The sequence below is a fragment of the Entelurus aequoreus genome, linkage group LG07 (genome assembly GCF_033978785.1).
Source record: "Entelurus aequoreus isolate RoL-2023_Sb linkage group LG07, RoL_Eaeq_v1.1, whole genome shotgun sequence".
NCBI lineage: Eukaryota > Metazoa > Chordata > Actinopteri > Syngnathiformes > Syngnathidae > Entelurus > Entelurus aequoreus.
Genome location: NC_084737.1, coordinates 56966063 through 56980414, shown reverse-complemented (window position 1 = coordinate 56980414; position 14352 = coordinate 56966063). Strand labels below are relative to the sequence as shown.

General features: G+C 38.3%; 2 protein-coding genes across 5 annotated transcripts in view; one reads left to right on the top strand and one right to left on the bottom strand.

Moving 5' to 3' along the window:
• The window catches only part of stradb (STE20 related adaptor beta), a 42048-nt gene extending 40427 nt beyond the window's left edge, over positions 1-1621 (bottom strand). For 3 of the 4 annotated variants that reach the window (XM_062054069.1, XM_062054070.1, XM_062054071.1), the window contains exon 1: positions 1367-1621. The gene's annotated coding sequence lies outside the window, so the exon portion shown is untranslated. The remainder of the gene's footprint in view (positions 1-1366) is intronic. The other variant, XM_062054068.1, reaches the window with a different exon arrangement.
• Positions 1622-1626: 5 nt separating this feature from the next.
• trak2 (trafficking protein, kinesin binding 2) overlaps positions 1627-14352 on the top strand; it is a 37823-nt gene continuing 25097 nt past the window's right edge. Inside the window, exons 1-3 of the mRNA XM_062054066.1 lie at positions 1627-1762; positions 5816-5937; positions 6025-6213. Of these exons, the coding sequence (XP_061910050.1) occupies positions 5883-5937; positions 6025-6213 (244 nt within the window). The 5' untranslated portion in view covers positions 1627-1762; positions 5816-5882. The remainder of the gene's footprint in view (positions 1763-5815; positions 5938-6024; positions 6214-14352) is intronic.

Here is a 14352-nt window from a genome sequence, read left to right as displayed (position 1 = left end):
TACACCTGTAAAGAACATAATGTCATGGCTGTCTTGAGTTTCCAATAATTTCTACAACTCTTATTTTTTTGTGATAGAGTGATTGGAGCACATACTTGTTGGTCACAAAAAACATTCATGAACTTTGGTTCTTTTATGAATTTATTATGGGTCTTCTGAAAATGTGACCAAATCTGCTGGGTCAAAAGTATACATACAGCAATGTTAATATTTGGTTACATGTCCCTTGGCAAGTTTCACTGCAATAAAATGGGCAAAGAGGAATGGGCCAAACTGCCCAAAGATAGGTGTGCCAGGCTGTATAATTGCTGCCAAAGGTGCATCAACAAAGTATTGAGCAAATGCTGTGACTACTTATGTAAAAGGTGATTTTTTTTTTATACATTTGCAAATAAAAATAAATGTTTTACATTGTCTTTATGGGGTATTGTGTGTATAATTTTAACAATTAATGTCTTCCCTTTTGGAATACAGCTGTAACAAAAAAAAATTAAACAGTGAAGCACTTTGAATTCTTTCTGGATGCAAAGTATGAATGTAGCCATTCCATGTACAAGATGAGTAAGACAGTATTCAAAAACAATAGTGCGCACGCTAAATAATCACACAATGACACAATCTGGACATGTTCACGGACAATAATGGCTGCGTATAGAGTTATTTCTATGCTTTGCCGTGAGCACGGACTACTCCTAAGTTATACAAATGTTAAACTTGTACGGAATTGTCCCTTGAGAAAATATGTACAAACTTTTGCGAGTCATATACTAGTTTAAATGTATCCCCATTGTAGCACAACAATTCACTTGTGTATGTAGATATGTCGATAAATGTAGATACGTATTCTTATGCTCTCTGATCTCTATCTCTATGTCCACTACTTGCTGTACATATCCTACCAAGTCAGTCCTACACTGTTCCAATGTCCATTTCTCTGATGATGCAATTGTTGATGACTGAAGTGTTGATATCAACCAAACCTAACCCCCCCAGACACACACACACCCCGGATTGTACATAATGTAAATAATTCAATGTATATACTCTGATGTTGATCTTGTGTGATGACTGTATTATGATGATAGTGTATATCTGTATCATGAATCAACTTAAACAAGTTGAAAAACGTATTCGGGTGTTTCCATTTAGTGGTCAATTGTACAGAATATGTACTGTACTGTGCAATTTACTAATACAAGTTTCAATCAATCAAACAAAGACTTTCGCCGATTGTGTAAATGGTAGGCGACAAAATAGCTATCTGTTCTATCCTAACGCATCTGCCTCGACATACAGTTAGTAGGGGAAAAAACACATGCATAAATAGGTTTGCATTTAAAAAACATTGCAGCAAAAATGTCGTTACCTGATTCCCACAGGCTTGGGTCTTCAATGTATACACGTTAGAATACTCTGAAGCAAAATAGTTTTTGTCGACACATAATTGTTTTAAAATTATTCCATTAATTTGACTGTAAATTATGTTGCAACGAGAACGAGTTTCACATAAAACAGTTTTTAACCACGTATGTATGTAGAATGTTGGGCAAGACTTTTTAATTTGAGACAGATGGTCGTCGCGGGGTGAAAACGTCACCAGACAGTCGTCGCCGTTTGATGACGCCAAATGCCCTCTTCCCTCCTCCGGGTCCTCCCTCGCTTCCTCTCTTGTTGTTTGGTGGTTTTCGATGATACATCCCTGTCACCATTCGCAACACATTTTACTGGGATTACCCATGTCGTGGAATAACATTGACACCGGGTAAGACTGATCGCTATTCAAATATTATTAGATGGCAGCTCTAAAAGCAGAAGTGCTTAGTTGCACGAACCGCAGTGAAATTGACATCCTCGCCCACTCGAGCAAAACCTTCTATGGTTCGTTCGTTATTATATATAAACTGTATTTGATATAATATTTGACATATGATAAACAACACATAAGCGTGAACCTTCCAACGTGTATTCTATGTTAGAGGTATACGTACCAATCAGGGCCGTCATTGGTTAGCTTTGTGCAATCAATGTCAGTAGCTGGCGAAGGGCGAGCAATGTTTTAACCTCGGAAATATCGACAGCTCAATCCAAATAATCTACCTTGTTTTACATCGCGGGTAATGTGGTAGACATTGTGAAGGTAAAGGAGAGGGAACTTATTAATGTCGTAATGAATTTAAAGTTAAGAAATATACTGACTGTACTGGCCTTGGAATTAGTAATATATGTTATTGATACTATATCTAGTCTCTCTAGACCAGGCCTGGGCAATTAGTTTGACTCGGGGGGCCAAATTTAGAGAAAAAAATGTGTCTGGGGCCGGCATGTCTATTTTTAAGAATGCTAAAAACGTTATGACAGACCGGCTTAAAAAACGGAATGGAATTTTAAATTTTTCTATGAACGATAAAACACTGAATATTGCCAACATATGAACGTCACACCCTCTCTCGATCGACATATTTTACAATCAAGTGAAACGCAACAAAACTGCAACAAACAGCAAAATATGAACCCGAAGGGTAAAAAAAACCCCCACCTACAATCTGATATATCTGATACATCACTAAGCTTTAGAACTTTGTTGTAAAAAATCTCCTGATTGAAACACTCTGTGGAAACGCTTCCCACCCACACTGCTTAGTGCCTCGTCTGAGCTGCTATGGCTTACATTACCATAGTAACTAATTAGATTACCATAGTAACTAATTAGATTACCATAGTAACTAGTACATCATGCAAAAGCGCAGATTCCAACCATTGAAATACTTGTTTAGTTCAAGACTTACGGTCATTTGAAAACATCACTGCACATCATAATGGCAGCTACACTTTCCATCTTAAAGATCTAAAAAAAAAAAAAAAAAGGGAATGTCCGGCGGGCCAGATTGAAAAGCTTAATGGGCCGCATGTGGCCCCCGGGCCTCAATTTGCCCAGGTCTGCTCTAGACCATATATGTAACCACTGAACCAGTCATTCAAACTGGTGTATTTCCCATAAAATGAATACAGCAACATTAGAGCATATACTAAAGTAGAAATTAGCATACTTTTTGCAAGGACAGACCAATTTCTCTCCTTCCACAGTGGTAAAAAAATACAAATAAATTAAAGTTAAGAAATATACTGACTCTACTGGCCTTGGAATTAGTAATATATGTTATTGATATATTGTTATTGATCTGTTCTAGACCATATATGCAACCACTGAACCAGTAATTCAAACTGGTGTATTTCCCATAAAATAAATACAGCAACATTAATTCCAAGAGCACATACTAACAATGGAAATTAGCTTACTTTTTTGCAAGTACAGCCCAATTTCTCTCCTTCCACAGTTGTAAAAATAATTTTTTTAAAGTTAAGAAATATACAGACTGTACTGGCCTGGGAATTAGTAATCTATGTTATTGATATATTGTTATTGATCTATTCTAGACCATGTATGCAACCACTGAACCAGTCATTCAAACTGGTGTATTTACCATAAAATAAATACAGCAACATTAATTCCAAGAGCATATACTAAAAATGGAAATTAGCATTATTTTTGCAAGTACAGACCAATTTCTCTCCTTCCACAGTTGTAAAAAAAAAAAAAAAAAAAAGTAGTCTTGATAAATTCATTGAAACGCAAAGATTAAGTTAACATCAACGCGGGTTCTGATTTCATCGATAACAACTATAGTGGCAGTAATGGAAGTCAGTGCTGCGTCCAAATATTTTATTTTATACATGAATGATATCTGTAATGTGTTCAGATATGCCACCATGACACAAGTGTACTTAGCTCTGGCAAATATGTGTAGCATCTTCTTCTTAGATATGAACTAAGAGGTATTTGTAAGTTGTCAAAAGCAAAGGCAAATAAAAATATGTAACACATTTCGTAGATATACAAAACTATATCAAAACAATATTATTAGGTACAAAACTGAATTATTAATACATGTATGCACATATAATGTTTATTCTATGTAACTACATAGGCTCCATTACCCCCCACGACCCTGATAGGTACAAGCGGTAGAAAATGGATGGATTGATGGATATATTAAAACATATATGAGGAAAAAAAGGTTATAAAAACTTAGGCAAAATACAAGATGATGCTTCAGCCTACTTCAAGTCAAATAAATTAGTTTTTTGTTTTTGTCTTTTCTTTATGTGGTGTATGTATGTACACAGTGCTGTGTATTTGTCTGTACTTGACTGAAATAAAACCACCAAGCTTTATCCTGTGCTCAATTAAATTATATTATATCCATTATTTCTAAGTTAGTTATATTTTTCTTGCAGTAGATATGGCTGCTATTTCAGTAAAATGCATGTACACACAGGTGAAAGAGTGTAATGGGAGGGATTACATTATTAGGTCAACATCAAGGAAAAAACTTGATGTTGCTTGAATATTCATGCTTTATTACTTAAATTATGAATATTCAGTGCATCCGGAAAGTATTTACAGCGCTTCGCTTTTTCCGCATTTTTTTATGTTACAGCCTTATTGCAAATTAATTTTAAAAAAATTATTTAAAAAATCACATATACATAAGCAGGGTTTCCCCTAAATTGCCACTATGTATGTGGAGGTGGGAGCGTGGCTAGGGGCGTGGTCAATATGACATCATATATATGACATGATAATTTTGATTTGCAAAAAGGCCTAAAAAAATGTTTTATGTGTATATAAACAGGACCGTAACTAGGATTTGAAAGTTACAGAGGAAGCTTTGAAAGGCTGAAATCATGGGTATCCCAGCACTACATTAATAAAAAAGTGGACTGTTAGAAAATCATGCTGATTGTCGTAGATGTTCAGTAATATAACGTGATAGTTCTACCTCAATGAATGCTTTTATCATTTATGTATAATAATATATAATTTATATATATTACACAATTTTAACATAATTAAAAACTACATTTAAAAACACTTTTATTACTTTTTTTTTCAATAAATCTGCAAAATTAAAAAAAACATTATCACATTGTCATTATGAAGTATTGTTTGTAGAATTTTGAGGACAAAAATGTATTCATTTCATTTTGGAATAAGGCTTTAACATACCAAAATGTGGACAAAGTGAAGTGCTGTGAATACTTTCCAAATGCACTCTATCTACACATTATTTGGTAATATTGAATTGTTTTTTAGGAACGTATAGTGTGCAAACGTTTACAGTATGGGTCACTGAAATTATTAGATTTTCTTGATGGGTCACACAAGTTTGTGGCTTAAGTATTTGTGCGCATCAGATTAATCTCCCCAAGACTTTCAGGCTCTCTTGTGGAAGATCATAGTAAGTGTTGCCTGAGGACTTGGTCTCTCTGTCATTTCGCTCTGCACAATCTTGCATGGTCATACATATTTGCGTGCATGGCAATGGGGTTGCAGGCCAGTTCAGTGAAACAATCAGTGTGCAATTTTGTTGTTGGCATGACCTTGCATTAGAGTTGCTTCCTCTCCTCATCAATGAGGATGTCATTAAAGAGAGCACACCATGGCTGATATTAATAGCCTCTAGGATTTTTGGGAAATCGGAAACAAACATGAAATGGGAAGGATATGATTCACCCCTTGAGCCTGCACACAGACTGGAATAGTAATAGTGTCCCACTGTACTGAATAATACATACCTTTTTTATGACAATATAGGCAAAATCTGGAGTCCCCCATGGAATAATGATTTATTGCATATGTTTTTTGAACAGTTTAATAGTTAAAAAAAATACTAATTGATTATCAGTTTTGGAATCGGAGGAAATGTCTTCATTTCCTGTTTTAGACATTTAACACCACTCTCTGCTGTGGTAGGTAATAGTGTGATGCAACCATCCATCAGTGCAGGAGGCGGGAAATGATGTGAGCCCCTTTCCCCAATATGTTTGAAGTCAAACTGCGAGCTGTGGAAAAGAAGGAGTCCAGCACTGAGACAGGTTGGTGTGTTAGCATTTTTTTGCATTGTCTTTTTGTCTGATGTTGACCGTATAAGACTGAAGTGTTTCTGTTCTTTTTACACTTAGATGAGGGCCTTGGCAGCAGCAGTCGGCATTGCTCTGGCTCGCTGGGTTCAGGTTCAGTGGAATCCGGATCCTTCTACCTGTCTGACAGCCAGGACTGGGTGGTTTCCCCAAGTTGCTCCCCAGAGGAAGGCTGCACCCAGCACAACGCCATCTCCCCAATGCTGGCAGAGGAGACTTTCCGCTACATGAGTAAGCATGTCTGCATCTTTTAAGCAACTACTGCTACGTTCAGACTGAAGGGTAGGATGTCCAATTTGGATTGTTTTTGTCAATTTCACTACTTTTATGTAGTTGTTCACATTAAAAAAATGCAATGCCCAATGTGAACACAATATGACCCACATGCAGAAATGATGTCACAAATGCTGCAGCTTCAATTCTAGTAGGTCTCTGCTGTGATGCATTTGTAGCAATTTCAAGGATTTTGTACAATCAAAGGCAACATTTTTTTAACCGAATTATTGCACATTGAAGATTAAGAAGGAAGAGGGCAAGCATTTTAGCTTTTGAAGTTTGCAGGACATTTGCTTCGAAATCCTCCTAATATCCAGACGAGAGGCATGATTTATAATCTAGAATAACTGACGAGTCGAGACGCGATAAAGCAGGAGCAGCAGGACATCACTGCCTGCTCACAGTAGAAGCAGCACAGGGCTACTTAGCTATCTGTATCATTGCGCCGCTAAAAATAGGTTGTCTGTGTTAGCGCTTTTAATAACAGCATCGCTAATATTTGGTTAATATTCAGGTCACGATATGTATATAGAGTATTATTGACGGGCTTTGGAGGGTTATTAGAGGGTATTGTGGGCAAAATAGAGAGCCCCTATTGACTACATTGTTAACTGACTTTTTATGTATTTATTTATTTACGACTTAAAAAAAAGTTGAAGAAAAACATATGTGTTCATGTCTTATATAGGGATTATGAAGGATAGACAGCACATCTCTGTCTAATTGTTGTTGCGTTTTTCCAGTATGACTGATCTGATACTATGGCCAGAGAGCAGAAGCGTTACTCCAGTGTTGCCAATCACCGGAAATAGCCGAAGGTATTCGGAACGGACTATTCAAAATGGTTGACTGAATTTGTGGCATTTTGTTTACTTCGCAGATTGTAAATACAATTGGATATGGTTTAATGGATACAGTGAAACACAATTAAGCATATTAAGTAGAGATGTCCGATAATATCGGGCAGCCGATATTATCGGCCGATAAATGCTTTAAAATGTAATATCGGAAATTATCGGTATCGGTTCGGAAATTATCGGTATCGGTTTCAAAAAGTAAAATGTATGACTTTTTAAAACGCCACTGCACGGAGTGGTACACGGACGTAGGGAGAAGTACAGAGCGCCAATAAACCTTAAAGGCACTGCCTTTGCGTGCCAGTCCAATCACATACTACCTACAGCTTTTCACACACACAAGTGAATGCAATGCATACTTGCTCAACAGCCATACAGGTCACACTGAGGGTGACCGTATAAACAACTTTAACACTGTTACAAATATGCGCCACACTGTGAACCCACACCAAACAAGAATGACAAACACATTTCGCTAGAACATCCGCACCGTAACACAACATAAACACAACAGAACAAATACCCAGAACCCCTTGCAGCACTAACTCTTCCGGGACGCTACAATATACACCCCCCGCTACCCCCCCCAACCCCACCCACTTCAACCTCCTCATGCTCTCTCAGGGAGAGCATGTCCCAAATTCCAAGCTGCTGTTTTGAGGCACGTTAAAAATAATAATGCACTTTGTGACTTCAATAATAAATATGGCAGTGCCATGTTGGCGTTTTTTTCCATAACTTGAGTTGAATTATTTTGGAAAACCTTGTTACATTGTTTAATGCATCCAGCGGGGCATCACAACAAAATTAGGCATAATAATGTGTTAATTCCACGACTGTATATATCGTTATCGGTTGATAACGGAATCGGTAATTAAGAGTTGGACAATATCGGAATATCGGATATCGGCAAAAAAGCCATTATCGGACATCTCTAATATTAAGTCAACTTGTTTTTACACTCTACTCGTACTTTTAAAGTATGGTTCAAAATAAAAGCATGGCAGTGCTAACTTGGATTCTACAATAGCAACTAACAATACACTAATTTAGTTTTCTTTTAGAATCTTATTGACTGGAAGAACGAATTTAGCATGGACGAAAACTTGTCATTTTAGTCAAGACATACACCCAAATAATGTGTCAGCGGCTAACGTTCTTCCACAGTGCGTAGCCGCGTTCTCAAAGCAATGTGAAGTCACGTATAAGTCACTAATCCCCACCTACATGTCGGCAAATAAACGGTTTCTTACAAGTAGCATTAGCGCTGGAGGACGAGGAATAGCCTAACATGCTACACTTCACACCTTAGGTAGGATACAATAAACCATGCTTACTGCAAAGCTACAGCTCTTGAACGTAAACAGGGGCGGGCGCATTGATACAAATATCGACAGTAACAATACCAAGTATAGTATCAGTATATGGTTGATACTACAGTGATTAGATTGATATTTTTTAGTATCCCAGAATGTTTTTTTTTCCACTTTTGTTATTGCTTATAAACTCAAGAAATAAGGTAATTCAAGTGTAAGTATCAGTATTGGTATCTTCCAAAACTAATGTAAAGTTCCCGAACAACACAAGAATAAGGGCTTAGTACATTTTAACAGAAGTGTAGATAGAACAATATTAAAACAGAAAGTAACCAGCTATGAACAGTAAATTGGCAAGTAGATTAATAATAGTTTTGAGAAAATAATGCAATCAGAAATTACACAATATGTTATCGCAGGTGTCATCATCCACAATAGGAGCCTTTGTAACCTACTTTGAAGTGGTTCTATTATTATTTATCCATCCATCCATTTTCCACCGCTTGTCCCGTTCGGGGTTGCGGGGGGGTGCTGGAGCCTATCTCAGCTGCATTCGGGCGGAAGGCGGGGTACACCCTGGACAAGTCGCCACCTCATCACAGGGCCAACACAGATAGACAGACAACATTCACACTCACATTCACACATTTATATACCAAATAATATATTGCGGTGTATATCATTATTGCCAGAGGCTGCAATATATAAATATCAATAGAAATTTTAGGCCATATTGCTTAATTTCAGTATTACTTGTCATGCTTCCATGTAATGCTTATACAAACTTCCATCCATCTATCCATCCATCCATTTTCTACCGCTTGTCCCTTTTTCAGGGTCGCGGGGGGTGGTGGAGCATATCTCAGCTGCATTTGGGCGAACTTGTCATGCGTTAATATATTGTTGTAGCGAAAAATAAGTATATTTACTCTTACATGCATCATAGAACACTACACTAGGGACATAAACAAATACATATGCTCACATCCTTTCTTCAGTCTTTTCTTGTCTGACCTTAGTTAGCAGATGCTGTGTGCGTGTGCGTGTTTTGTTGCATGGACGTGTGCTGTACATGTGAGGCAGCCTCTCCAATTCCAATTACAGGGAATTACAGTGAGTCAAACTCTGCACGTGATTGCTGTGTGTCAAGTGTTTGCTTGTTTGCTACATAGCTTTAGGTGTGGGTGGGGTGGAATTTTGCGGTGTGGTTAGAGCTTGATGACAAGACATTAGTAGGAAGAGTAACAGAATGTTAAACTATACCTGTAGTAGTATGAAATGTAGTACTATGTGTGTTGCGTTGCATGCATGGTTATAATCTAAGAATAGCACACAGAAAGGCTGTTTGTGTGAATGCCTGTACTTGCTTGTGTTTCTCATACATTCATTCATTAATTTACTTATTTGCGGCCAGCCACTAATAGATTTTGACTGCCACAAATTAATTTGGTGCTGCCTGTTGAGAATTCTCCCTGTCAATGCACATTTATGCCGATAGTCTCGATTGTAGCTGAGATAGGCTCCAGTGACCCCCGTGACCCCAAAAAGGGACAAGCGGTAGAAAATGGATGGATAGATGGATGGGTCTTGTTTTGATTTTGTCTTATTTTCTGTTTCCAAATGCAAATGTTTACAAGTATGCTCGCAACATCTATAAAAACAACTTTGCACAGAGCGAGGTTGTGGGGCAGTTTTATCATCCAGAGGTCAAAGTGTGCTTTGGATTATTGCGCCTTCTGCTTGGCTTGAAAATGCCTAACTGTGCTCATCTGGGAGAGATTTCATTCTCCAAGTAAAAATTAAGAATGTTTGGGACCGTGTGTGCAGTAAGCTGGTCCATCAGGCTACTGGTTCACTGAGTAGAACTGAACCTTCTCTTCAAACAGGTAGGAGGTCGAGCAACGCACCGCTGTTGGCGTGCATTCAGGTGCTTAAAGTAGATCTAACCAAACAATACATAGAACTAACGTGGTACTTGGAGTTATAGAGTTTGCTTTCTCTCTGCTTGTCCTCTGCTCTGCTGCAACTTTTTTTAGAGTTCTCGTCTTTTCTTTTCTTCCCCTTCTATCTTTCGCTAGCATATCTTGTTTTGGACAACCCTTTTCATTCCCACTCTGCCCCCCAAAGCCTCTCCAAAGGTATCACTCTTGGCCTATTTGTTTAGCCTTAGCACAAGGTGTAGGACTTCAGTGTGACTCCTGCTTCTGCATTAGGATTTTTGTTTTCACAATTTTTCAAATCAATGTGGTGCCATGATTAGCTTCTAGATCTGTTTAGCGTGTGTTGAGATGACCACAAGCAACTACTGTACATGACCGTATTTTACAATTTAAGGATGGGCATTTGAAGACATTTCCTACAACCCTCTTAAATTATTCATTGTCATTGTACTGAAGTAAGGTAACATTAAACTTTGTTTATTTTTTTAGCTGACTATTAGTAAAGTACAAGGTGCTTTTAGGCAAGAAAACTTCACTCATGCACCCTAATAACAGAAAATAACAATACCTTGGCCATCACAAGTCTAGACTCTGTTTTTACAATTTGATCTATTGGTTTATAATGCCTATACCTTGTTAAAACAAACATCCTAGAACAGGTGTGTCGAACTCATTTTAGCTCAGGGGCTGCATGGAGGAAAGTCTGTGCACACGTGGGCCGGACTATTAAAATCATGGCATTAAAACTAAAAAATAAAGACAACTTCAGATTGTTTTCTTTGTCTTACTTTGGCCAAAAATAGAACAAACACATTCTGAAAATATTACAATAAAATACAGAAAAAAATACTGGCAGCGGTAAAGTTTAGATGCATAAAGGAAAGAAGAAAGTGAAGGAATGTTTATAACTGAATAGATTTACATACGCATTAAAATTAGTTTTCTTTTTTATTATTTTTTTTAATGAATTAAGTAACGTTTATGACAACCTTTTTCCAAAACACAATATAGAATGTGAGATATAACAGGATAATGCATACATTTATCATGTGTTTTCAAAACAGTTACAAAAAAGTGGAACCCCAAAAATTTACTTTGGGACCCCATTTTTGTGATTTGATGGGGTCCGTGGGACCCCATTTGGAAAATTCCTAGCGCAGAGTATTGGTGCGTGCAAAACAGCAGCAGGCAGCTGTGGCCTGCTGGCCGGTTCTGTTACTAATCAAATATCATCCCGGGGGCCATAGATAATTCCTTCGTGGGCCGGATCTGGCCTTGAATTTGACACCTCTGTCCTAGAACATCGATGTACAGTAGTGACTTCTCAAGATATCTCCATATACATATAGTATAAAAAGTGCAAATATGACCAAATATTGTCGCAGTAAATGATTTATATAAGGGGTGTAATGGTACAGTATCATAATGGTTCGGTACGTTTTTTGTCACGGTTCCGTTCATTTGCATTTACATACATATCTTACACACACGTGCAGACACATGCTCACTTTAAAAACAAATCTAATTTAAACGACAATTAAAAAAAAGTTGCAGAGGTGTGCGTGTCGGCGCACCTCCTTCATGGCAATGGGGCATGTGTCTTGGCCATACTTTACAGTGTTGATTTTTGGAGAATTGGTGCTGTTGCCACACATTAGGCAAATGCTGTGGTAAGTTTGTTGGTTGTAGTTGTTTGTTGTGGACTTTCCATTATGGTCTTCCTCTGTCAGGGGGAGGGACGAAGGGAGGATTTTCTACTTCGTCTGATGCTCTAGTGATGACTTGGCTCGCAGTGGCGACAGATGCAGATGGCTTTGGTCATGTTGAGTTTTGCCATTCGGTCTGCCTTTTTTTTTGACCATTGCACATCTGTGTTTGTTACTGCTTGTGGCTGCGGCACCAGTGCGTTACCGAACATGAAGCGTGCACATTAATCGTGCGTCAAATAAAATAGTGCCATTAAAGGAAATTAGCGTTAACTTTGACTACCCTACTGATAATATATCTAATTATTGTTTAATTAATTTTATTCATACAATATGTGGAAGTAAACAAAAAACAATTTTTTGGGCTAAAATAGCCCCTGGGCCGCACTTTGTACATAGCAGGCTTACAAGTTACAGTGATGAAGACAAGTGTGACAATTAAAGTTTGAAGAGTGTGAATTATTATTACTATACTATGCTCCACATTCCCATTCTGTACTGAAGAATGGCAGCACACTGCATTTGTCTTATCCACTTATATTTTACAGTTTACTTACAGTCGTGGTCAAAAGTTTACATACACTTGAACAGAACATAATGTCATGGCTGTCTTGAGTTTCCAATAATTTCTACAACTCTTATTTTTTTATGATAGAGTGATTGGAGCACATACTTGTTTGTCACAAAAAACATTCATGAACTTTGGTTCTTTTATGAATTTATTATGGGTCTACTGAAAATGTGACCAAATCTGCTGGGTCAAAAGTATACATACAGCAATGTTAATATTTGGTTACATGTCCCTTGGCAAGTTTCACTGCAATAAGGTGCTTTTGGTAGCCATCCACAAGCTTCTGGCAAGCTTCTGGTTGAATTTTTGACCACTCCTCTTGACAAAATTGGTGCAGTTCAGCTAAATGTGTTGGTTTTCTGACATGGACTTGTTTCTTCAGCATTGTCCACATGTTCTCAATGGGGTTTAAGTCAGGACTTTGGGAAGGCCATTCTAAAACCTTAATTCTAGCCTGATTTAGCCATTCCTTTACCACTTTTGACGTATGTTTGGGGTCATTGTCCTGTTGGAACACCCAACTGCGCCCAAGACCCAACCTTCGGGCTGATGATTTTAGGTTGTCCTGAAGAATTTGGAGGTAATCCTCCTTTTTCATTGTCCCATTTACTCTCTGTAAAGCACCAGTTCAATTGGCGGCAAAACAGGCCCAGAGCATAATACTACCACCACCATGCTTGACGTTTGGCATGGTGTTCCTGGGATTAAAGGCCTCACCTTTTCTCCTCCAAACATATTGCTGGGTATTGTGGCCAAACAGCTCAATTTTTGTTTCATCTGACCACAGAACTTTCGTCCAGAAGGTTGTCCATGTGATCAGCAGCAAACTTTAGACGAGCCTTAAGGTGTCGCTTCTGGAGCAAGGGCTTCCTTCTTGCATGGTAGCCTCTCAGTCCATGGCGATGCAAAACACGCCTCACTGTGGACACTGACACCTGTGTTCCAGCAGCTTCCAATTAAATGATAAATGATAAATGGGTTATACTTGTATAGCGCTTTTCTACCTTCAAGGTACTCAAAGCGCTTTGACAGTATTTCCACATTCATCCATTCACACACACGTTCACACACTGATGGAGGGAGCTGCCATGCAAGGCGCTACCAGCACCCATCAGGAACAAGGGTGAAGTGTCTTGCCCAAGGACACAACGGATGTGACTAGGATGGTAGAAGGTGGGGATTGAACCCCAGTAACCAGCAACCCTCCGATTGCTGGCACGGCCACTCTACCAACTTCGCCACACCGTTGCAGACCTGCTTTTTGGTGGTTCTCGGTTGACTCTTGATTATCCTGACCAATTTTCTCTCAGCAGCAGGTGATAGCTTGCGTTTTCTTCCTGATCGTGGCAGTGACAAAACTGTGCCATGAACTTTATACTTACGAACAATTGTCTGCACAGTTGCTCTTGGGACCTTAAGCTGCTTTGAAATGGCTCCAAGTGACTTTCCTGACTTGTTCAAATCAATGATTAGTTTTTTCAGATCTGTGTGAATTCCTTTGACTTTCCCATTGTCGCATTTGTAACCGAGTCTAATGACTGCATCACATGAGCCCTATTTAAATGGGCTCAGAGAAGTCAACAGGTGAAGTTAAGAGGCCATACCATGAAGCTAATTTGATTTGATTGTAACTTTTCTACATCACCAAAATTGATAATGTCTGTTGCTGTATGTATACTTTTGACCCTGCAGATTTGGTCACAT